This window comes from Neophocaena asiaeorientalis, unplaced genomic scaffold (genome assembly GCF_003031525.2).
Source record: "Neophocaena asiaeorientalis asiaeorientalis breed wild unplaced genomic scaffold, Neophocaena_asiaeorientalis_V1.1 scaffold133, whole genome shotgun sequence".
In the NCBI taxonomy this organism is placed as follows: domain Eukaryota; kingdom Metazoa; phylum Chordata; class Mammalia; order Artiodactyla; family Phocoenidae; genus Neophocaena; species Neophocaena asiaeorientalis.
In genome coordinates this window covers 4,060,885-4,087,448 of record NW_020174429.1, presented here as the reverse complement: position 1 = coordinate 4,087,448, position 26,564 = coordinate 4,060,885, and the positions used below count along the sequence as shown (strand labels likewise).

General features: G+C 39.7%; 1 protein-coding gene across 1 annotated transcript in view; it reads left to right on the top strand.

Annotated features, from left to right (window-relative positions):
* LOC112407482 (phosphatidylinositide phosphatase SAC2-like) overlaps window positions 1-13,545 on the top strand; it is a 71,455-nt gene extending 57,910 nt beyond the window's left edge. The window contains 5 exon segments of the mRNA XM_024756806.1: window positions 11,243-11,349; window positions 12,029-12,339; window positions 12,341-12,687; window positions 12,689-12,998; window positions 13,000-13,545. Of these exon segments, the coding sequence (XP_024612574.1) occupies window positions 11,243-11,349; window positions 12,029-12,339; window positions 12,341-12,687; window positions 12,689-12,998; window positions 13,000-13,545 (1,621 nt within the window).
* Window positions 13,546-26,564: the final 13,019 nt, after the last annotated feature.

The window sequence follows — 26,564 nt, the reverse complement described above, 5'->3', positions numbered from 1 at the left end:
TTTAAACTTTGAATAATTGCAAAGGGTTTATATCCTTGAAGCCAGATAAGAGTTTTAGCTCAGGCTCATGTTTGGGCTTTACTTTCCTTACCTGTAAAATAAAAAAGTCAAATTTAATAATTGCACATGTCCTAGCTCTAAATTTTTGTGAGTATACTTCTCAGGTCTTTCATATATACTATACCCTCACCCAATCAAAAAAATCTTATATTCCCTATCAATATTGCCAATATCTCTAAATGCTATAAAAGCACTTTACATTTCATTCTTGCTGTGTCATATTCAATAAGAGTGACAAACTATAAAATTCAATAAGAGTGACAAACTATAAAATGAAAAAACAAAAGGAGGCTATTTTTCCTGTAGTTTTCAATTGCATTAATTACCTTTCTCTAAAAGCTCCAGTGAGATTTCTCTGTATTTGAGTTTAAGATAATTTATACTTCTTTTCCCATAGACTTCATATTTTAGTGCACTAAATCCATTACATTCTCTAGACTGCCACAAAAGACCTTCCCCACAAAATGAGCTAAACTTAATGCAACAATGACACGTTCTATTGAATGGGCTGTAAATAGTTCCAAAGTATTAACAAGAGCCTCAGATGTCTTGACTCAATAAGACTCAAGACAAATTCAGATGGTGACATTTTCCTGTGTAATTCTTTTATTTCTGTACCCATTTAAGTGATTTCCAGAGCCTGCTAAATGTCATCTAAGTAGGCTTGAGAGACTATTTTGAAGGGATTTTAAAAAATGCAATTATACCTCTATTTGACAACACCATCTGCTGCCAGCATCTCACTTTGTTGGCTTCTGGTTCTGTTAACTCCTTCGTCACTGCAGTTATCTGAGTACTGACACCTCTTTTCAACACAAACCAATGCAACTGTCAAATAGTTAGGGACATATATGCCCTCAGAGGGGTCAACATTATCATGGAGCTCCATAATACCAACTAATAGAAAGCCTAATATTTCTGCATCTAGTATAAGAAGATGCTAAATTAGATACCTGTTATTTAGTAATTATGACATGATTTTACTTCTGCATTATCTCGGGAGGTTGACGTATTAGTTGAAGCAGACCTAAGGGAAATACTATTCATCTCTGCAAGAGAACTACTAATAAAAATTTCTCTCGCTTGTGTCTCTGATATTAAGTATAGCAGACTACCAGTGTCACCATCACGATGAAGAGAGTAAATTCTCACTTCACAAAGGAGAAACAGGACCCAAAGTTCTGTGAGCCCCAAATATCTCTCCAGGACAAGGGATTTCTGAGTCTTCATCCAATCATAGGGGAGGTGCTAGGGCTTAGAAATCAGAATGTTAAATAGCACAGACCTGTGCTGGAGGCATTGTCTCTTACATAGTCCTTGTTAACAACTTCACATTCTTTAAGTAAAAATATTTGTGAAATACCATAATTCCTCATGGACAGTTTCAGGAATGAAGATTATCTTTTAGAGAAAGTTTGAGGTTATATACTGCGAGATGAATATTGAGACAACATGACTTTGGGACTTAGTAGCAGGCTTAATTCCACAAGAAACTAACTCACATGCTTTGAAAAGCTGTAGATAGAAGTATGGCTTCACCAGGGGAGTTTAAGCTGCTCTAAAATGGATCTCAGACCCTAAGGCACCTTAACTTGTTGTATATAACCAAGTAACTGCCTTGGCACAAATGATGGGCCAAGTCTACATCACTGAGAAGATCACATATCACTTATTTAAACAAAAGAAGCACAACAGAAGTATCCTAAGAGATGAGAGAACTCTGAAAAGTAGCTTAATTATTGGAAATTTGCAAAGTACTACTAAGGGCTCTCAAATTATGGAGAAAGAAACATCAACAACTAGGACTCTGTAATATTAGAAAAATTCATCATCACAAAGCTGGTGAAAGCTCCAAATTATCCAGTGGGACCTCATTGGTGAGTCAGACACAAACAGGGGCCCCCCCAGATAGAAAACACTGACATTCCTTCTTCAGGATTACACAGCAATGACTTACACTGGCCATTTAAGGTCTAAGAAGGAGCAGCGAGAACTGAAAAAGTCCTGAAGTGCCCAAATCAAACGTTTGCATTTTCTTCAGGTCTCCAAAAGACTTCAGCTAACTGGGTGTTCTCACTCATGCTGTTTTTAAAAAACAGAAACAAAAATAAAACTCTCTTCTTGTCTTCTTTCAACATGGCTAAACCTCTAGCCTATATTCTGTCTGAACCAATAGAGGATCACGGCCACCTAATTTTCTCTCACCGAAAGCTTACGTAAAAGTATAACCCAATAAGATGTGACCTCGAGGTATAGTCAGCCTGTCTGTCTCTGTGTCTCTGTCTCCCTCATAGTCCCTGGGAGTCTCCTCCAACAGCATGAAGTGAATAAGGGCCTTGGAGCCAGTCAGTTTAAATCCAACTCATAGCATATGATTGATTGCATGACCTTAATTTTTTTAGCCTATTTTCTCAACTGTAATATTCAACAGGGGCACCACTAGGAGCCTTGATTAGATTTTGTTTTCTAAAAAAAAAATCTGAAACTTTTTTGGGAGGGGACAATCGGAGAATTTGAATATGGACTGGATGTTAGATGGTGTTGAGACATTATTGTTAATTTCCTTAAGGTACGATAATGGTAATGTAAATAGTGGGGGTAATGTCCCTATATTTAGGACATGTATCAGACATATTTAGGGATAAAGTACCATAATGTCTGTAATATATTTTTAAATGATTCATCAAAAGAATAAATGGCACGTGGGTGGGGAAGAGGGAGAGATGGAGGAAATGGAGAAGAGAGAGTGAAAAACAAAATGTTAATTATTGATGTTAAAAATTGTTAAAACTACTCTAGTGGGGTACACAAGGTAACAATTATGAAAACTGCACTAATCCTTCCCAAGAAGTATCATGTCTTCAAGATTATGTTCTACGCCATAGGCTAGGAAACCTACCACCCACATTTTGCACACCACACACTACTGACATTGTACTCCAAATGTGTAACCTATAGAAAGATATGTATTTACTGCTATGAGCCTAGACCAGGGCATACTGAGACCGCATAGGCAAAAATGTTATATGTGGACTTGATCTCCTTACAGAGATCTAAATTTATTTGTTAAAATAGTGCAGAACTTCATCTTTTCTAACAACTTCTGGATGTTCAGTCTATTCAACATAGCCTAATACACAACTTATTAAAAAAATTTTAATAGCTATAATTTCTACCTAAATAGATTCCTTTAAAATGTATAATCTGTTTCAGAAAATGGAGGGAACTTAGAGGATGACAGGGATTTGTATACAGTATACCCCCCTTAGATATATCACAATATGTTCAGTTTCAATAATACAATATAGGTATTTCAGCATTTCATGAATAATGCATTCTTTGACCTTTTAGACTACTACATAATTGCATATCTAGAAGATATTTTGATGTATCCTGAGATCCTGAACAAAATATTGCTCATCTTTGCTTGGTATTGTATTGGCCTGTCCCCAAGAATGACGACTCTACAGCTAGCTTGAGAGATGTGTATTTGATCTAATGCAGATAGAATACTGAGACACTTCATCTTCTTTCAAGATTTCTAGATGAATTCACAAAATGTCAACACCATCTTCAGTTGACATCCCTCTCTTCCCCTCTTAGGGACGTTCAATCCTTCGTGAGAGTTTTCAGGACATAACTATTGCTTTACTGTATATTTTTCCAACTTCACCACAATTGTAACTAACTTGTTTAAAACGAAGCACATCATTGATCTAAAGAATAAGGTCTTCAAACACCTTAAATGCCAATTTATGACAGCGACACTTGTAATTTTCTATATATACAGTTATACTTTACCATGTATATTTATACTACACTGTCTATACTTCTATAGAGTGGGAATCATGTCACCCCAATGAGGCAAAGACTCTTAAGCACCATGGTCCAGTGGTATTCTGGTAAACTAGTACCGCTCAAAAGAAAACAAAAAATAAGCTTATATTTATAGATAGTATTTGTCAATTTTGTGGTGCACATACTTTCCGTTACCAACTGTTTAATCACCAGAAGGCAAAATTCCTGAATATTTAACAATTGCCTTTCCCAAGGTGATACAAGATAGGTCTAGTAACCAACTAATCCTGACCTTATTGCTCATATGATTTTCATCAATACACAATCAAACCATAAAATTTAGAATGTTGTCATTAAATATCAAAAACATATTTTATATATGTCTACAACACCCAGGAAGACTCAGGCACCTCAATCTATATTCATTCAATCCTTTGTTCATTCTGTCACTTAACAAATATTTACTGAGTCTTTGGATCCCAATATAATTAGCATTAGTAACCAAAACAGAATCTCTGTGTATCATAAGAAAATCTGTGATAGATACAGGATTTTTTTTACTTTTCCCTGAGAAGTTCCATATGTGAAAGTTAAATACTTAAGTAGCCTCAGACTCAGTTTTACCATATGTAAAATTAAATATATTAGGACTAATTACAGAAAGATAAAATGAACTAGAAGAGTACATATCTTCGAAATATGGCCACAGCATACCCCATGCCACATGCTGTTCTATAGTGTGATCATTCCACTCAAGATCACATCATCAATATGTAAAGCCTTTGTCCCCTCCTCTTGTTTCTGAGCAGAGCTGAGAGCTGCATAAGCCAACAGAATATAGTGGAAGTGACACTGTACAGTAGCCTCTGCTTGGGTTTTTATTACTTCACTTTTCTTCATGTTCATCATCATAGCTTTTTGACCATAAAAGAGACTTAATGGTTATACTGATAAGTAGCCAAAAGATATAAAAATCCTTTCTGTGAGACTCCAAGTAAGTAGCTGTTAAGTATTGAAATGACTCCACTTTTAAGGGACTGTTTGCCACCTGACCCTAAAAGATTATAGGCTAGTTTGAGAGTGCTTGTCCTTTGAGGTCTAGAGCATCATGGGACAAGATGGCACATGCCATGTTAACCATCATATCCCTAGGGTTTAGCATTATTCCTGGCACTTAGTAAGCACTTAGGAAATATTTTTGGTGAATAAACAAGTGAGAACAACATAGACCCAGGAAGTAGATTCCAATAGTATAGACCTACACTGCCCAAGATAAGAATAATGCTTTTTTTCATTGTAACTCACTTTGTAGGAGCTCTCCTTGGTGCTGAAAACTACATCTTGCCGGCAGTACTGATAATTATCATTATCAGTAGGGGCTTAGGGGTACATGGAAGAGATCCCTGCCTCCAAACACGAGTGGAAGTGTAGAATTCTTATTGTAGGGAGGTTTTGTGCCGTTGTCAATCCAACCACCTAATGCAATTGTGGATGCGTAAGGGAGGGAGACTGACTAAACAATGAGACCTTTCTCCTCACCCAGAGACAAAGAGAGGCTAGAAACTGGGTAAAAGCAGTATAATCTTCAAGCAAGGAAGACCAACATCCAGAAACAGAATATTTCATTTCTAGTGTAAACACCATTGACTAGAAGACCATTATGTGTGCCTAAATTTGAACGTTATGGTTACCCTTTCCTTTCCTCAACAAAAGTACTCTGATGCCATACTCAGGACCTTGAATAACATGCATCTAGCATTAAGGTATTTTCCTTATATTCTTTGGTAATATGTCTTCAATCATAAAAGGAGAAAAATCTCTGATCGCTCACAAAAGAGTCGTGACCATATTTAGCCAACACAATTCTTCTGCCTGAAATATAAAAAAGTTCCTGCTGTTCTTGTTTAATACAAACTAATTCAAAGAAAAAAGAAATAATAACATATCTTTTATAGGGACCTGATTTTTTCTACTTATATAATTTAAATCACCCTAAGCTACAATCATATCCTAGGACTTACACCTCCATCCCCAAGCTTATGACTCCACCAACTTTACCACAAGTCTTCCAAAGTTGAAAATTATGTGCTGAGTTTTTTCATACTCTGAAAGTATCTTAGAACTTCAAGCACTGAGATCGTAAGGACTGTATGAAACACTAGAAACACTAGTAAAGGAGGAGAACAGATATCAAAGGAAAAACAACACAAGAAAAACAACACAGGAAAAACAACAAGACTCTAAGAAATAAAGGGATTAAGGACACCAACAAGAATAGAAAGAGCAACCACTCAATGAACACACACTACGTGCAGGCTTTTGCCCAGGACTCTGTATACATTACTGCATGTATCCTCAGAACAAATCTACAAAGTAATCTTATACCTATCTACAAATAAAGAAACTGAGCAATAGAGAAATCAAATAATGTGGCCCTTTTCCACTTATCTAGTGAAAAGGGGAATAAGTTTTAGAACCAGGCACTCTGATTCTAAATTCTGTGCCTTTCACCAGGAAGCCTTGCCATGATGAATCAATATGAAATTCAAATTTCCAAGACAGACAGCCAACAGTTTTCTATCACTTTTTCCTTTTTGATCTTTCCAAGTAGAATTTAATTCCAAAATTAATGGTTCTTGTTTCACACATCTGATCTATTTCTCTAGGCACACTAATTGGTTTGAAAGCAGGTCAGGATTGTTCTGTACCCACATTAGTGTCTAGAACTATACACATATGGCCCCTGATGCGTGCTCAAATATTGATTCAATTAAATTCTTAACCAGGTTTGAGTCTAAGCATTTTTTCATTCTGATTTTTAGAACAAGGATTCACTCGGAATTTTAAATTTAACATTGCAGATCTGGGGAAGACCTGAGAGAATAGCCAGTTACAAAAAGAAGACATGATTTGCTCAAGGTCACAGAGCCAGTTACTCTCAGAGCTAGGAAAATCAGTGGGGGAATCAGGCCACTTTGGTAGGAGATGAACAATTTCTCCCCCTGCAGAGAGTGAGAGGAGGGTTGGGAGAGCATCGGGGCAAAGAAGTAAGCAAGAAAATAAGTGGTTACAACTGGGAGCAACTGAGGACAGACGAAATGGGGACCCGGAGGGAATGTCTGATAGTTGGTATGTCCCTGTCATGGAAGCAGTAAAGTAGCACAAGGAGCCCTGGTGGGAGGCAGCTGGCACACGTTTTTCCTGAACTGTAGCTTCAATGATCACTGCCGTTCTTGTCAGAATGGTCTAGTGTATTCAGAAAGCAGCAGTCCTCAGATTTCTAGTGGGGGAAGAGGTATGTCCTAAGTTGAACTGATACAGATGGCTGAGAGAGAAACCTTGGAGGGTCAGACTAGAAGATTTCCACATGGATTCAGCAGCAGGGACTGGGGGGAAGGGAACTACTGTGTGGATGTCACAGATGAGCAGAAACCAACTTACCACAGATAAGAATGTTCTGGCAACTGCAATATCCATCACCAGATAGGACTGCCTTAAAGAAGAGCGGAGTAACCCCCAGCCACTTGCAGCATCCCAGCAGAGGCTAGATGTCAGGGATGGGCTGAAACAAATTTAAATACCAAATTTAAATTTAGGCTTATTTTAACTTTTATATTCTTTACAAATCCACAGATTCTAATATTTTAAATTAGCTTATAATTCACAGTGCATCTCAAAGTTATCCAGGGGAATGCCACCCCACTCTCTTGAATTCAAGGCAAAGTTCTGCTCTAGAATCACCTGAGACCATAGCCTAGAAATAATAACATCTCATATTTGTGTATAGCACTTTAACAGTTTATGAAGCTCTTTCATTTCTAGGACTTTATATGACCCCACACATACACACAGAGAGAACCCTAAGGAAAGTAAAGCAAAGGCAGTACTGTCATTTCCCATTAGGTCCAAGGAAATGGGGGTCATTCAATTACCTAATGGGTTATTAAATTTCCACTACATGGTAAGCACCTTTCTAGGCACTGGGGATACAGAGGTGGAAAAACAGTCCTAGACTCTATCTCATGAAGCTCACATTTTTAAGAGAGATACAGGCAATGAAAAGTAAATCAATATATATTATATTCTGAAGTGATAAATGCTATAGATAGCAATGATTTAGGGTAAGCGTAGGTGAAGATTAAGGGTATGAGAGGTGCTACTTTATAAAGTGCTGTGAGGGAAGACCCGAGACTTTTAGGAGACGATGGAGCAAGACTTGAGGCTGCCTTTAAAAAAAAGACATTATAGGTCCTGAAATAAGGGCATTTGGGGCATTTTCAAAGAACAGAAAAGAAGTGAGTATGGTTGGACTGAAGTGAACAAAGCAGGGAAAGCTAGGAGACTAATCAGGTCGTGCAAGGCACTGCAGATCATTTAATAAACTTTGGCTTTTGCTCTCACTAAGGCGAAAAGCCATTGAACGTTCTGAGCATAGAAGCACATAACCTAACAGCTTAAAGGGATAACTCAGATTTCTATGCAGATTAGAGGCTGGGGGATGAACAAGGATAGGAAGAGTGTGAACTGCTAAAGGCTATTGCAAAAACTCTGGCAAGAAGAATGATGTTTTGGAAAAGGCCAGTAGTGGTACAGATGGTAGGAAGTGATTGGATTTAGGATTTATTTTGAAGGTAGAATAATGGAATGAATGCTGGATGAATGAACATTATAATACAAGCCTTTCCATTTTAATCTAAATGGCATAATGCAATCATTGACCTTGGGCAAGTCATTTAACTCGGCATCATCTTCATCAGTTTAAAATCCAGACGCTTTTAACACTTGCAAACTCAGTACAGTACTCTTTCCAGTTTAACACGTTTAAGTGCTAGCTCTGGAGCCTCTTCTTGTACAGTATAAGGATGAGGGCACTGGCGATATCTTACTACACAAGACCTGCTTCTTAGACGTGTACAAACCCCTGCCTGTTTAGAAAGATGGTAACACCTCCCACCGTGGCACATATATGCAGTTAGTCACACAACTACACAGAGCTCCCTACGTGTTCTTGGCATTGAGGTTGCCTGCTTTTGTCTAAATGTGTATCTGTAATACTCACAGGATCCCTGGGAGGTAAACTGGCTCATGGAGAGACCGAGGCAATGAGACGTAAATGGCTGGCCTTCAGTCACTGAGATCTCAGTGGGATATGGTTTTGGTCTCATTTTCAGTACAATCCTTTCTTAGTCATTGAGCAGTGCTTTTCCTAAAATGCTCCAAAAAATATTCATGGAGAGAGCCAGATGCAAAGTGACATTTTGGAGGTTTAAGAGTAAGAGAGACAATTTACATGTTCCATAAAATGAGGGGGCAGTGGACTCGCCTTGCTGGTGGCAATTTGCTTTCTATGCAATTAGAAATTGTTTTTGTTCCTGCAAGTGAGATTTACAGTCTGTACTTCTGAACATAGTTTCAAAAAATTATGCAGGCCCCAGTGCAACTTAGAGCCCATGTTAGAAAACTGGCAGACGGAGGTTTTCACTGGGTGGTTGACTGCGTCTTCTATCCCCTTCTATGAAGGCCACTCAGGAGAATATACTCTCAGCAAAACCTTTATCCAAACTACAAAATAAACTGAAACTTGTGTTCAATTCCTTCCCTCTCATCTGCCCTTTTTTGTGTCTCATTTTCACCTCCTGTCTTCTTTCAAGACTCCTGGTTTGCTGTACCCCCAGAATAAATGACCCCAAAATGCATCCATTCACAAAAAGTCTTTCCTACTTTTTGACTGTTAAAATTGGACTCTGGACAGAGTGATTCTAAATCTAAAAGAATATATCTTAAGTGGTGCGTGTAATGTCCTGTGACCTTATTTGGAAATAAGGTCTTTGCAGATGTAAATAGTTAAGGATTTTGAGACAAAACCATCCTAGATTTAGGGTGGGCCCTGAATCCAGTGACTGGTGCCTTAGAGGAAGAGAAGAAGACAGAGAAGAAGGTCATGTGAAGGTGGAGGCAGAGACTGAGTGACGCTGTTGTAAGTCACAGAACACCAAAGGCCATCAGAAGGTAGAAAAGACAAGAAAGTCCCCTGGAGCCTCCAGAGGAAGTATGCCCCGAATGACATCTGATTTCCAAATTCTATCCTCCAGAACTAGGAAAGAACAAATGTGTTTTAAGCTACCAAGATTGTGGTAATTTGTTATGGGAACCCTAGGAAACCAATATGGTGGATTTGAACCATCATGACACTTGCACAGGGAGAAAGTTATGGGCAGGTGGCCTTCACCCAGCCCATCAAGTCACATCATGGTGTACAGAACTACCCATATGCCTACATTCAGGGACTCCCAGAAATCTCTAGTTAATAGTATAGTTTCTGTTGGCTGACTGCCTGGATTGAACCCCAGCCCATCACTCCCTAAATGTGGAGCTCTGGGCAAATAACATCTGTACTCCTTAGTTTTCCATCTATAAAATGGAGCTTAAGACTATACCTTCCTCAAAAAGCCCTTGTGAAGATGAAGTGAGATTGCATGTTAAACTCTCAGAACAGTGACTAACACATACTAAGGGCTCAAAAATATCAGCTAATTTTTATTAAAAGAGGCTAGGCACGAGCCACTATGGAGAACAGTATGGAGGTTCCTTAAAAGAACTAAAAATAGAGTTACCATATGATCCAGCAACCCTACCCCTGGGCATATACCCAGAGAAAACTCTAAATCAAAAAGATACATGCACCCTAATGTATATAGCAGCACTATTTACAATAGCCAAGACATGGAAACAACCTAAATGTCCATCGACAGATAAATGGATAAAAAGATGTGGTACATATATACAATGGAATATTACTCAGCCATAAAAAAGAATGAAATAATGCCATTTCCAGCAACACAGATGGACCTAGAGATGAAAATACTAAGTGAAGTAAGTCAGACAGAAAAAGACAAATTTCATATGAAATTGCTTATATGTGGAATCTAAACAAATCTAAACTTACTTACAAAACAGAAACAGACTCACAGACACAGAAAACAAATTTGTGGTTACCAACAGGGAAATGGGGGAGGGATAAATTAGGAGTTTGGGATTAACGGATACACACCACCACAAATAAAATAAATGAACTAAATGTATGTAGAAAATAAATGAAATAAATATATAGCACAGAGAACTATATTCAATATCTTTTAATAACCTACAATGGAAAATAATCTGAAAAAGAATATATATATATATGTGTGTGTGTGTGCATATATTTGTGTGTGTGTAACTAAATCACTACGTTGTACACCTGAAACACAACATTGTAAATCAACTATACTTCAATTAAAAAAAAGAGAGAGAGAGAGGCAGTTGGCCCCAGTCTCCGCAGTCGCTTTAGGCGTCAGCTCTATTGCAGGCGCCTCTGACTGAGCTTCTCCTGGTGTACTGACAGACAGACGGACGGACGGACTGACGCGAGGCCGCGCTCCCACCGGCCTCCTCCGACCGCCCAGCGGCCGGCGAACACCACGGGCAACGCTGCCGAGCCCCAGCCCGAAGGCAGGCAGCCTGGCGAAGACTTTCAAGATTTTTCTCCCTGTTGTAGGACTTATGGTTAAAGTTCCTGTGAGGTTGTATTTGTCCTGTAAATTACTGCTTTTCCAAAGCCTCCTGTTAATGTCCCCTGATGACGGTGGCTTTTACGCGACCATTGTCGCGGGGGCGAGGCTGCGTGCGGTGTTGGCGGTGTTTGTGTTCATCGCGTGGAAGGAGGGGATGCCTGACTGACGGGAAGAGAAAAACGAGGAGCGCAGCCCTTGCTTCCAAGCTGCAGGCATGGCCGGGAAGCCCTGAAAGAGGTTTTCTTTTTTTTCTTGTCCGTGTTTAAAAAAAAAAAAAAAGTGTGGGTTTTTTGTTTTGGGGGATTTTTTCTGTTTAAGTGGGGTGGACGGTGGCGGGGAGGGAAACTAACTATTTACTGCAGCTTATACTTTGGTAAAAATGCGGGGCGGGGCGGGGTGGAGGGCTGACATTTTTCTCGACTGCCTGTTACGTGCCAAGTGCTTTTCGTTCTGGACAAAATGCTTTCGACTGAGATCATGTTTGACCCATGCAAATATTAGTGTCAAAATAGAAGCTAGGATAAAGTAACACTAATTAGTAGGTTTAGAATTTACTTCACATTAAAATACGTGTCCTGAGGTAATTTTTATGGCTTGGCTCAGGCAACAGTTTTAAGAGTACACCTTCATTGATGCTACTCACAGAGGTGTGGACATGCTGTTGCTGCTTTCTGCCTCTGCCTACTACGTAGCCTATTATGACGATGAAGTTGACAAAGTAAACCAGTATCAACGACTAGGTCCAGAAGACCTGGAAAAAACTGAAATAGGTCCTGAACCCACTCTTTTCAGTAAAGCAAAGTTCTCCTGCACGCGACTGCACTACAGATCTAAAGAAGCAAGCGGCTATTTCCACACCCTGAGAGCTGTAGTGCACAATCCAGTAGAGGATGGAAAAGATACCCTTCAACATCTTTTCTGCAGATACTGCAGAGATGCTGCAGATCACCAAGCAAGCCATGGGATCAGATGTACCTATAACAGAGAGAAAGCTTGAGAGGAGGAGCAGTAAACCTCATGAAAACATCATTGGCATCAGATCTCAAAACCAAGGCTCTTCGGCCCAGGGGAAAATAAATTTAATGAGCAAATTTTCATCTCTAAATCAAAAAGTGAAACAGACCAAATCCAATATAAATATTGGCAATCTACGAAAGCTAGGGAACTTTACAAAACCTGAAATGAAAGTTAACTCTCTAAAACCAAACTTAAAGTAAATCTTTGGGAGTCTTGAAATCATGGAAAACACTAGTATGATGGATAAGAAAGCCCAGGCAGTCAGATGGGGAAATGTCTTCAGATAATGACTCATACCACTCTGATGAATTCCTTACTCTGATGAATTCCAAGTCTGATGAAGACAGGCAGCTAGCTAACTCTCTAGAGAATGCAGGGCCAGTAGACTATGTGCTTCCTAGCTGTGGTAGTATTGCTTCAATACCTCGATTAGGCAGTCGATCCCAGTCTATGAGCGACACTGATATTAGCATTCATGTTCCTTCAGTGGTTATTATTGCTCATGAAAGTGGTCCTGGAAAAGGCTATGAGTCTTCTCTGAAGAAAAGTCCTTCGGCTGACAACATAAACAACACTGACTGGCTTTGCCAAGCCCATGGATATTTATTGCCACAGATTTGTCCAAGATGCACAAAACAAAATGAGCCAGCTGTCAGAAACCAGGTCTGTTTCTCAGGCTAGTGAGGGAGGAAATCACATGACCAATCAAGTTTCTAACGAAGACACTCAATTTGAATCAATGGAACAGATACCTTCTCTACCGTCTCAATTAGATGTGTCTTTTGCTGCAACAGGCCCACAGCTTTTGTCAGTTGAACCAGTGCATTCAGTTGTATCTCAAAAGACCCCCGGCTCCGAATCTGGCACACTTGAACTTGAGAGAGGGCTTCATGTAACTCCTTCTCCTTTAGAGAGCTGTAGCAGCAGAGCAGTCTCTCCCTTTGCAAAGATTCGAAGTTCCATGGTCCAGGTTGCTACTATTACCCAAGCTGGATTAACCCAGGGGATAAGCTTTGCCATGGCAAGGGTTCAGAAGAGCCCTGCAGAACCTGAAGTAGTTAATGAAGTCCAGCAGAATGAACTTAAAAATATGTTTACTCAATGCAGACACACATAATTCAGATTTAGTTTTTAGCCACTCAGAATCCTGTGGCTTTTATTTAATCCAAAAAAAAAAAGGAGGTGTCATGTAACCTGTACTGTCTTTGAATCTAGGGATCACAAATTCTGTTTATTTGGAAAGGCTTTAAAAGGAGACTGAACCTGAGGAGATTTCCAAATTTGAGAGCTAGGACAATGGAAGTGCATCATTCTAGAATGTGTAGACCTGAGTAGCTTATACACTACAGAGCAGTTTGTCTCTTTAAAAGTAATTCAGGAATAGATTACTTTGGGACATAATAACCTGAACCTTTTTTGGAGTTGTGTGGGTGGGTAGAATGTATGAAGCAGACACAAAGGGTGGACGTGGATCCATTTAGGTGATCAGCATTTTTCATAATTTGTTTTTGTTCTGTTTGTCAGTTCATTTCAAGGTAAATACTTAGTTTTTAGTGACTTCAAAGTGTTACTAGTATGGAGAAGCATTTTCATATAAAAACTATTGGTTTAGTTTTTGATGGCTTAACCATTCCCTATAAAGAGCTAACTGAGGGCTAATGGTGCTACAGTCAAGAAATGAATGCCCATTTAATCCTAATTTTCCCCACATTCTACTTAAATTTAAAATACTGCTACCTTGTACACCTCAAAGTCCAGGAGCATTAAGACTTGTCAGTCATAAAACCTGAGATGTCAGATGTGAATGCCAGCACCTATTAATTTTGCTCTCTTTTCAGAAATGTTAAGAATGTATATATATCGGATACCGGTAATGCTTGAAAGAAGTCTTTCAAGTTGTCATTTTTTGCAGGGGGCAGTCCATGACATCCTGTGTAGACAAGCACAACTGTTGAAAATTTGGTCTGAAGCACAACTGTGCTAAAACTTTAGGTTTTATGACTGTAACCTTGATCACGTGGAACCAGGGCCTTGTCTGTAAGCCTATATACAGTAAGAAAGTCGCACACCTTATTCCAAACAAGTATTGGTTTGTCTGATATCTTTCGAGTCTTACTCTGTTGAAGTGATTCTCAGCTAAACACTGTCTGTTGTAACTTTGATATTTCCACTTTTGTTATTTATTAGTGGTATCTTTTTTTGAAGTGTCAGATGTTGTGACTATTTAAAATAAAATATCATTGTAATTTAAAAAGAAAAAAAACAGAAAGAAACTAGGCAGTAATATTTCAACTACTAGTTTCCTTTCTGCATTCACCTTATTTGGAGTGAAACATTATTATAGAAATGTATTCTTTTCTTTCTTGAATAGATCTTTATTGGAGTATAATTGCTTCACAGTACTGTGTTAGTTTCTGTTGTACAACAAAGTGAATCAGCCACATGCATACATATGTCCCCATATGCCCTCCCTCTTGCATCTCCCTCCCACCCTCCCTATCCCACCCTTTGAGATCATCACAAAACACCAAACTGATCTCCCTGTGCTATGCTGCTGCTTCCCACTAGCTATTTTACATTCGGTAGTGTATATATGTCGATGCTACTCTCACTTCGCCCCAGCTTCCCCCTCCCACTCCATGTCCTCAAGTACATTCTCAATGTCTACGTCTTTATTCCTGCCCTGCAACTAGGTTCATCAGTACCATTTTTTTTTTTTTTTAGATTCCATATATACGCATTAGCGTACGGTATTTGTTTTTCTCTTTCTGACTTCACTCTGCATGACAGACTCTAGGTCCATCCACCTCACTACAAATAATTCAACCTCATTTCCTTTTATGGCTGAGTAATATTCCATTGTACATATGTGCCACATCTTCTTTATCCATTCATCTGTCACTGGACACTTAGGTTGCTTCCATGTCCTGGCTATTGTAAATAATGCTGCTATGAACACTGGGGTCCATGTATCTTTTCAAATTAGTGTTTTTCTCTCTTTTCAGATATACACCCAGGAGTGGAATTGGTGGTCATATGGTAGTTCTTTTAGTTTCTTAGAAACCTCCATACTGCTTTCCATAGTGGCTGCACTAATCTACATTTCCACCGTGAGTGCCGGAGGGTTCCTTTCCTCCCAGGTGTGATATTCTTTATAGTCAGTGCCTTCACATACATTATTTCATTACACTCCCTTAACAACCTTATAGGTCACACAGAGAAGAAAAATTGTCTCCTTTAAAGATGAAGAAACTGGGAATCAGAGATATAAGTTCTCACCAAGATCACACAGCTGTGGCACAGGGAAGAATAAAATCCAGGTTTCCCGGCTCCATTCTACACCTGTTTCCATAATGTTTATATATAGACAAGGGGACTCACTGAATCAATGCAGGAATCCTTAAAGGATTGTCAGAGTTCTCAAGACATAGTCCTCGGTTACTATAATTTGTCTCATTTTTTTGGCTTAGACCACAAAGGTACCCACTAAATCACTTGTCACCTTGCAAAGGGGAGGACAAGTAAGAGTAGCCACTTCCTCTCTGACCCTCACCTTCTAACACCAATCACTCTGTTAGACTAGTTATGTTGTCACCTTGTGTGCTTCAAAGAGTGAGAGAAACACACTCCTTCACCAAGGTCTTGGGTAAAGGCAGTATGGGGGTCTATCACAAAGGAATACATCAGAGGTAAGTAAGACCCCAAAGACAGATGTTCAGAGAAGGACCCTGTTTTGAGGGAGGGCCAGGAGAGGGTAAATGCCACAGTAGAACCTCAGTGTTCTCTCTGATCTGTGAACAGCCCTGTTGGGGAAAGTTCCAAAGTAAATTATAGACCTTCTCTCCCCATCCCCAGGGCCATGAGCATAAGTTCTCTAAATATTAAATTTTTATATTTAATTCTATTAGTTACTACCTATATTTGTGTGTATGTAAATATTTAATATCTTCTTACAGAGGTAGCACCCAAGAAACAGAGAGGTTAAGTACCTTGTTCAGGTGCATTCAGCATATTCAGTGGTATAGCAATAAGGACTTCTGTGCCTAGCAACATTATTTATTATAAGTTGTTTATATTATTATACTGTCTCCCCAGTGATCTTGCAGGGTCTTTAATGCCAGGGTCTGGATCGTATGCATCTGTCCCATACTGCCTTGCGAGTTATTAGACAAAGAAGAGATCTCAGTGGAGTTAGAATAACTAGGCTCCAATTGTGTCCATGGGCCAAGCAGGTCCCCCTGTGGACCTTTACTTCATCATCTCCAAAGTGATTAGACTCAGTTCATGGGACCTCTTCCAGCTCCAACATTCAATGATCCTATTATGCCCTGTCCCTCCATTCCTCCCCGATTGCAGAGCACAGCAAGAAATAAGCTTCCTTCCAAATAACGACTTGGGGCACCTCCACCCCTGTCCGCGCAGCCCCAGCACAGTGCTCCGGTAGACCAGGAGAAGGTTTAGGCCCCTGCCTCCCCCTCGCTGCTCCCTCTTCCCCGCCCCCCCTGCACTTTCCCCCTACACACCTGTCTCCAGACCTTGGCTTCCTGGGTCACAGTGGGAAACTCCCACCTACCAGCTGCGTTGGTTTTATTCTTGAGAAAAGAGAACAGCTGGGTGATTTAAAGATGGAACTTACGACCCACTTAACTAGTCAACTCTAGTTGTCAAGCCCTGAAGCTGCATTTAAGGACTGGAGCTGTGGATGTGACATGAAAGCCAAGAGGCCCAGATGCTTTGTTCCCAACCCTCCCCTGCCAGCAGGAGGGACTGCATACTTTATGAGATTTTTTCCAAAGAGCTTCTGCTGGGTTGCTTTGGTCTTTTTCTTTTCTTTTTAAAAGGTATTTACTAGTGTATGGTCTTTTAAGCCTTTTGGCTTAGGGAAGAAAGAGGGTCAGCACATTAACAAATTAGACATGTTCCCCCTGGCCAGGCCATCGAAAGCTAATTTTTACTTGGACCCATCTTTAGCTCCTGACAGTATCTAAATGATGGAAAGCTTTGTTCAAATTCATAAAATATTTTACAGAGGAGTAAAACAGATCTTACAGACCCGTTTCTCATTAAAAAGTCAATGCCGGGAACATCTGATGCTATAGAACTGTCTGATTCAACTTGGCAGGTCAAGCCTGACTAATCCTATCTTCTGATGGGTGAATTTATTTCGCCTGAAAATGATTTTCTCACAAGCTGACAGATTATGTACTCTAAACTTATACTTTTATAAGACATTACTAGAATGCTGATCAAACCTAATTCATCCATTAAACAAAATGCAGGGAAAAAATCTACACTGCAAATTAATACTTAGAAGCCATAAGCAAGGAATTCTAAGTCCTATTAGAAATTGCATGGTGTCCTCAGCCAAAGAGCAGAGTCAGAAAGAACACTTGGAAGAAAACCTTTTTCAAGTTTACATAGTCTGAGTCCATAGCTATTATAGTTGGAAAACATGAGAACCTACTTTTTCAAACTTTCCTTAGAATCAGTAAATTAAGACAAATACTACTATATGACATAAAGACCACTGGACCCAGAATCAGAACTGGGCTCTATGTTTAGTTCTGCCTCTTACTCATTTTGGAATACTAGGGGGAAAAAACACTTCCCCTGTCTGGACCCCAGTGACTTCATCTATTAGTGTAGGTTTCAAACTTGTCTTTCTATTGCATCCAACAGTTTTATTCTTTGGCTCTCAATTTAAGTGTTAATTACAGAGACAAACTTCTAATGTGGGCCCTAAATATTTAGGCCTCTTTTCCAAGGTCAAATCCACACTCACCTTGTTAACCCTCACTTCATCTTTAGAAATGCCTGAAACAGTCTCTCATTTTAGAGTGCTGCTTTCAGAAATGTGTCTTTAGCTAATGTGTCTTTTTAGCTATTTTTATGTGTAATTCTTAGTGTTTTTTCTGGGTAAACTGTTATCCTAATACCCAAAACACGATTTCCCATGTGTTCTCCAAATGTCCCCATTTTTCTTTCTGGGCAGAGCTAAGATTACGTGTCTCTGCCACCTTTTTTCTTTTTTTTTTTTTTAACATTTTTATTGGAGTATAATTGTTTTACAATGGTGTATTAGTTTCTGCTATATAACAGAGTGAATCAGCTATATATATACATATATCACCATTTCTCCTCCCTCTTGCGTCTCCTTCCCACACTCCTTATCCCACCCCTCTAGGTGGTCACAAAGCACCGAGCTGATCTCCCTGTGCCATGCGGCTGCTTCCCACTAGCTATCTATTTTACATTTGGTAGTGTATATATATCCATGCCACTCTCTCACTTTGGCCCAGCTTACGTTCTCCCCTCCCTGTGTCCTGAAGTCCATTCTCTATATCTGCGTCTTTATTCCTGACCTGCCCCTAGGTTCATCATAACCAATTATTTTTCTTTTAGATTCCATATATATGTGTTAGCATATGGTATTTGTTTTTCTGACTTACTTCACTCTATATGACAGACTCTAGGTCCATCCACCTCACTACAAATAGCTCAATTTCGTTTCTTTTTATGGCTGAGTAACATTCCATTGTATATATGTGCCACATCTTCTTTATCCATTCATCTCTTGTTGGGCACTTGGGTTGCTTCCATGTCCTGGCTATTGTAAATAGAGCTGAAATGAATATTATGATACATGACTCTTTTTGAATTATGGTTTTCTCAGGGTATATGTCCAGTAGTGAGATTGCTGGGTCGTATGCTAGTTCTATTTTTAGAATTTTAAGGACCTCATACTGTTCTCCATAGTGGCTGTATCAATTTACATTCCCACCAACAGTGCAAGAGGGGTCCCTTTTCTCCACACCCTCTCCAGCATTTATTGTTTGTACATATTTTGATGATGGCCATTCTGACTGTCGTGAGGTGATATCTCATTGTAGTTGTGATTTGCATTTCTCTAATGATTAGTGATGTTAAGCATCCTTTCATGTGTTTGTTGGCAATCTGTATATCTTGTTTGGAGAAATGTCTATTTAGGTCTTCTGCCCATTTTTGGATTGGGTTGCTTGTTTTGTTGATATTGAGCTGCATGAGCTGCTTGTATGTTTTGGAGATTAATCCTTTGTCAGTTGCTTCATTTACAAATATTTTCTCCCATTCTGAGGGTTCTCTTTCATCTTGTTTATGATTTCCTTTGCTGTGCAAAACTTTTAAGTTTCCTTCGGTCCCATTTGTTTATTTTTGTTCTTATTTACATTTCTCTAGTAAATGGGTCATATAGGATCTTGCTGTAATTTATGTCATAGAGTGTTCTGCCTGTTTTCCTCTAAAAGTTTGATAGTGTCTGGCCTTATATTTAGGTCTTTAATCCATTCTGAGTTTATTTTTCTGTACAGTATTAGGGAGTGTTCTAATTTCATTCTTTTACATGGACCTGTCCAGTTTTCCCAGCACGACTTATTGAAGAGACTGTCTTTTCTCCATTGTATATTCTTGCCCCCTTTATCAAAGATAAGGTGACCATACATGTGTGGGTTTATCTCTGGGCTTTCTATCCTGTTCCACTGATCTATATGTCTGTCTTTGTGCCAGTACCATACTGTTTTGATTACTCTAGGTTTGTAATATAGTCTGAAATCCAGGAGCCCGATTCCTCCAGCTCCGTTTTTCTTTCTCAGGAATGCTTTGGCTATTCTGGGTCTTTTGTGTTTCCATACAAATCGTGACATTTTTTGTTCTAGTTCTGTCAAAAATGCCAGTGGTAGTTTGATAGGGATTGCATGGAATCTGTAGATTGCTTTGGGTAGTATAGTCATTTTCACAATGTTGATACTTCCGATCCAAGAACATGGTATATCTCTCTATCTTTTGGATCACCTTTAATTTCTTTCATCACTGTCTTATAATTTTCTGCATACAGGTCTCTTGTCTTCTTAGGTAGGTTTTTTCCTAGATATCCTCTTTGTTGCAGTTGTTAATGGGAGTGTTTTCTTAATTTCACTTTCAGATTTTTCATCATTAGTATATAGGAATGCCAGAGATTTCTGTGCATTAATTTTGTATCCTGCTACTATACCAAATTCATTGATTAGCTCTACTAGTTTTCTGGTAGCATCTTTAGGATCTTCTCTGTAAAGTATCCTGTCATCTGCAAACAGTGACAGTTTTAATTCTTCTTTTCTGATTTGGATTCCTTTATTTCTTTTTCTTCTCTGATTGCTGTGGCTAAAACTTCCAAAACTATGTTGAATAATAGTGGTGAGAGTGGGCAACCTTGTCTTGTTCCAGATCTTAGTGGAAATGGTTTCAGTTTTTCACCATTGAGAATGATGCTCGCTGTGGGTTTTTCATATATGGCCTTTGTTATGTTGAGGTAAGTTCCCTCTAGGCCTACTTTCTGCATGGTTTTTATCATAAATGGGTGTTGAATTTTATGAAAAGATTTTTCTGCATCTACTGAGATGATCATATAGTTTTTTATCCATCAGTTTGTTAATATGATGTATCACATAGATTGATTTGCATATATTGAAGAATCCTTGCATTCCTGGGATAAACCCCACTTGATCATGGTGTATGATCCCTTTAATGTGCTGTTGGATTCTGTTTGCTAGTATTTTGTTGAGGATTTTTGCATCTATGTTCATCAGTGATATTAGCCTGTAGTTTTCTTTCTTTGTTACATCTTTGTCTGGTTCTGGTATCAGGGTGATGGTGGCCTCATAGAATGAGTATGGGAGTGTTCCTCACTCTGCTGTATTTTGGAAGTTTGAGGATAGGTGTTAGCTCTTCTCTAAATGTTTGACAGAATTCACCTGTGAGGCCATCTGGTCCTGGAGTTTTGTTTGTTGGAAGATTTTTAATAACAGTTTCAATTTCAGTGCATTCAAATTTCAGTGCTTGTGATTGGTCTGTTTATATTTTCTATTTCTTCCTGGTCCAGTCTCGGAAGATTCTGCTTTTCTAAGAATCTGTCCATTTCTTCCAGGTTGTCCATTTTATTGGCATAGAGTTGCTTGTAGTAATCTCTCATGATCCTTTTTATTTCTGCAGTGTGAGTTGTTACTCCCCTTTTTCATTTCGAATTCTATTGATTTCAGTCTTCTTCCTTTTTTTCTAGATGAGTCTGGCTAACAGTTTATCAATTTATCTTTGTCCCCCGCATCGGCAGGTGGACTCTCAACCACTGCGCCACCAGGGAAGCCCCTTCCTTTTTTTCTTGATGAGTCTGGCTAACAGTTTATCAATTTATCTTCTCAAAGAACCAGCTTTTAGTTTTATTTATCTTTGCTATAATTTCCTTCATTTCTTTTTAATTTATTTCTGATCTGATCTTTATGATTTCTTTCCTCTGCTAACTTTGGGTTTTCTTGTTCATCTTTCTCTAATTGCTTTAGGTGTAAGATTAGGTTGTTTATTTGAGATGTTTCTTGTTTCTTGAGGTAGAATTGTATTGCTATAAACTTCCCTCTTACAACTGCTTTTGCTTCATCCCATAGATTTTGGGTCGTCGTGTTTTCATTGTCATTTGTTTCTAGGAACTTTTTGATTTTCTCTTTGATTTCTTCAGTGATCACTTCGTTATTAAGTAGTGTATTGTTTAGCCTCCATGTGTTTGTAGTTTTTACAGATATTTTCCTATAATTGATATCTAGTCTCATAGCATTGTGGTCGGAAAAGATACTTGATACAATTTCAATTTTCTTAAATTTACCAAGGCTTGATTTGTGACCCAAGATACAGTCTATCCTGGAGAATGTGACATGAGCACTTGTGAAGAAAGTTTATTCTGTTGTTGTTGGATGGAATGCCATACAAATATCAATTAAGTCCATCTTGTTTAATGTATCATTTAAAGCTTGTGTTTCCTTATTTATTTTCATTTTTGATGATCTGTCCATTGGTGAAATGGGGTGTTAAAGTCCCCTGCTATGATTGTGTTACTGTTGATTTCCCCTTTTATGGCTGTTAGTATTTGCCTTATGTATTGAGGTGCTCCTATGTTGGGTGCATAAATACTTACAATTGTTGTATCTTCTTCTTGGATTGATCTCTTGATCATTATGCAGCGTCCTTCTATGTCTCTTGAAATAGTCTTTATCTTAAAGTCTATTTTGTCTGTAATGTGAATTGCTACTCCAGCTTTCTTTTGATTTCCATTTGCATGGAATATCTTTATCCATCCCCTCACTTTCAGTCTGTATGTGTCCCTAGGTCTGAAATGGGTCCCTTTTACACAGCATATACATGGGTCTTGTTTTTGTATCCATTTAGCCAGTCTATGTCTTTTGGTTGGAGCATTTAATCCATTTACCTTTAAGGTAGTTATTGACGTGTATGTCCCTGTTATCAATTTCTTAATTGTTTGGGGTTTTTATTGTAGGTCTTTTCCTTCTCTTGTGTTTCCTGCCTAGAGAAGTTCCTTTAGCATTTGTTGTAAAGCTGGTTTGGTGGTGCTGAATTCTCTTAGCTTTTGCTTGTCTGTAACGGTTTTAATATCTCTGTCAAATCTGAATGAGATTCTTGCTGTGTAGAGTAATCTTGGTTGTAGGTTTTTCCCTTTCATCACTTTAAATATGTCCTGCCACTCCCTTCTGGCTTACAGAGTGTCTGCTGAAAGATCAGCCATTAACATTATGGGGATTCCCTTGTATGTTATTTGTTTCTTTTCCCTTGCTGCTTTTAATATTTTTTCTTTGTATTTAATTTTTGATAGTTTGATTAATATGTGTCTTGGCGTGTTTCTCCTTGTATTTATCCTGTATGGGACTCTCTGTGCTTACTGGACTTGATTGACTATTTCCTTTCCCATATTAGGGAAGTTTGCAACTATAATCTTTTCAAATATTTTCTCAGTCCCTTTTTTTTTCTCTTTTTCTTCTGGGACCCCCATAATTCGAATGTTGGTGCATTTAAGGCTGTCCCATAGGTCTCTGAGACTGTCCTCAATTCTTTTCTTTCTTTTTTCTTTATTCTGCTCTGTGGTAGTTATTTCCACTATTTTATCTTCCAGGTCACTTATCCGTTCTTCTGCCTCTGTTACTGCTTCCTTCTAGAGAATTTTTAATTTCATTTATTATGTTGTTCATCATTATTTGTTTGCTCTTTAGTTCTTCTAGGTCCTTGTTAAACGTTTCTTGCATTTTCACCATTCTATTTCCAAGATTTTGGATCATCTTTCCTATCATTACTCTGAATGCTTTTTCAGATAGGTAGCCTATTTCCTCTTTATTTGTTTAGTCTGGTGGGTTTTTAACTTTGCTCCTTCATGTGCTGTATATTTCTCTGTCTTCTCATTTTGCTTAACTTACTATGTTTGGGATCTTTTCACAGGCTGCAGGTGTGTAGTTTCCATTGTTTTTGGTGTCTGCCTCCAGTGGGTAAGGTGGGTTCAGTGGATTGTGCAGGCTTCCTGGTGCAGATGACTGGTGCCTGTGTTCTGGTGGATGAGGCTGGATCTTGCCTTTCTGGTGCGCAGGACTGCATCCGGTGGTGTGTTTTTGGGTGCCTGTGAACTTATTATGATTTTAGGCAGCCTCTCTGCTAATGGGTGGGGTTGTGTCCTGTCTTGCTAGTTGTTTGGCATAGGGTGTCCAGCGCTGTAGCTTGCTGGTCATTGAGTGGAGCTGGGTCTTAGCGTGGAAATGGAGATCTCTGAGAGGGCTTTTGCTGTTTGGTATTACATGGGGCCGGGAGGTCTCCGGTGGACCAATGTCCTGAACTCAGTTCTTGCACCTCAGAGGCTTAGGCCTGACACCTGGTTGGAGCACCAAGACCCTGTCAACCACTCGGCTCAGAAGAATAGGGATAGGAAGGAAGGAAGAAACTAAACTAAACTAAAATAATTAAGATAAAAAGTATTAAAAATAAAAAAATTATAAAGTATTAAAAAGAAAAGAAAGAGGGGAGCAACCAAACCAAAAAACAAATCCACCAATGGTAACAAGCGCTAAAAGCTATAATAAAAAAAAACAAAAAAGGTACAGAGAGAACCCTAGGTCAAATGATAAAAGCAAAGCTATACAGACAAAATCACACAAAGAAGCATACAAATACACACACAAAAGAGAAAAAGGAAAACATATATATATATTAGAAAAAACAGAGGGGAGCAACCAAATCAATAAACAAATCTACCAATGATAATAATGTCTAAGTACTAAACTAAAATAAACATAAAACCAGAAACATATTAGATGCAGAAAGCAAACCCCGAGTCTACAGTTGCTCCCAAAGTGCACTGTCTCAATATTGGGATGATCCGTTGTCTCTTCAGGTATTCCACAGATGCAGCTACATCAGGTTGATTGTGGAGCTTTAATCCGCTGCTCCTGAGGCTGCTGGGAGAGATTTCCCTTTCTCTTCTTTGTTCGCACAGCTCCTGGTGTTCAGTTTTGTATTTGGCCCCGCCTCTGTGTGTAGGTCGCCTGGGGGCGTCTGTTCTTCGCTCAGACAGGATGGGGTTAAAGGAGCAGCTGCTTCGGGGGCTCTGGCTCACTCAGGCCTGGGGGAGGGAGGGGTACGGAGTGCAGGGCAAGCCTGCGGCGGCAGAGGCCGGCGTGACGTTGCACCAGCCTGAGGCACGCCATGCGTTCTCCCAGGGAAGTTGCTCCTGGATCGTAGGACCCTGGCAGTGGTGGGCTGCACAGGCTCCCGGGAGGGGAGGTGTGGATAGTGACCTGTGCTTGCACACAGGCTTCTTGATGGCTGCAGCAGCAGCCTTAGCATTTTATGCCCGTCTCTAGTGTCTGCGCTGATAGCTGTGGCTCGTGCCTATCTCTGGAGCTCGTGTAGGCGGTGCTCTGAATCCCTTCTCACGCATCCCGAAACAATGGTCCCTTTCCTCTTAGGCAGTTCCAGACTTTTTCCTGGACTCTCTCCCGGCTAGCTGTGGTGCACTATTCCCCTTCAGGCTGTGTTCACACAGCCGACCCCAGTCCTTTCCCTGGGATCTGACCTCCAAAGCCCAAGCCTCAGCTCCCAGCCCCCACCCGCCCCAGAGGGTGAGCAGACAAGCCTCTCGGGTTAGTGAGTGCCGGTCGGCCCCGATCCTCTGTGCGGGAATCTCACCGCTTTGCCCTCCGCACCCCTGTTGCTGTGCTCTCCTCCACGGCTCCGAAGCTCCTCCCTCCCATCACCCCCGTGTCCGCCAGTGAAGGGGCTTCTAGTGTGTGGAAACATTTCCTCCTTCACAGCTCCCTGCCACTGGTGCAGGTCCCATCCCTATTCTTTTGTCTCTGTTTTTCCTTTTGCCCTACCCAGGTACATGGGGAGTTTCTTGTCTGGGGAAGTCTGAGGTCTTCTGCCAGCATTCAGTAGGTGTTCTGTTGGAGTTGTTCCACATGTAGATGTATTTCTGATGTATTTGTGGAGAGGAAGGTGATCTCAACGTCTTACTCCTCTGCCACCTTGAAGGTCCCTCTCTGTCTCCTTGAAATAGGCATGATCTTAAAACATGCTTTAGCCAGTGAAATGTGACCAGTGATGACAGAGCTAGTCTATAACTTTCTACATTATTTTCCCCTCTGGCACAGATACTGACAATATTGTTGACAGTGGCTGCTCTAATACCTTGAGTTTGGGAGTAGACAAATCAGAACCGAACCTAGTCAACCAACAATCAACATAGTCCATGAGTATGAAGTAAATATTTGGCTGGTTAAACCGCTGAGACGTGACTAGCAGAACTCCACTATGATAAGGACTATCATTACGGCAGGCTGGTTAGAAGGAGTAAAGGACTAGGCAAGAAATGTATATTCTAATTATGTGAAACAGAGTACTGTGTTATTAAGGGATTATGTTATGATATTGCTTTGTAAGTGTTTGCCCAACAGCAACAAGGATGAAGGCTCTGGGTTTTGCAAAATCAAGTACCTGAGAGAGATCAGGCTTGAGTCCAGAAAGGATGACAATTAGGGAGACATCAAACAGTAAAACCATAGTAGCTGAGTAACAAGAAAAAATTTAGGTACAAAAATAACTGATTCTACGGTGCTCAAAAGGCAAATTACAAAGGGAGGCCCAGAATGAATGCTGAGAACAAAGAAATCCCACCGTGGGTTTGTTTCACTGTTCCATTCCACCCATGTGCAGCTTTGCCATGCCTCAGTAAAGTGATAATTTTTGGTTCCTTTCTGTCACCTGTAACTTGGGTTTGTTTCACTGTTCCATTCCACCCATGTG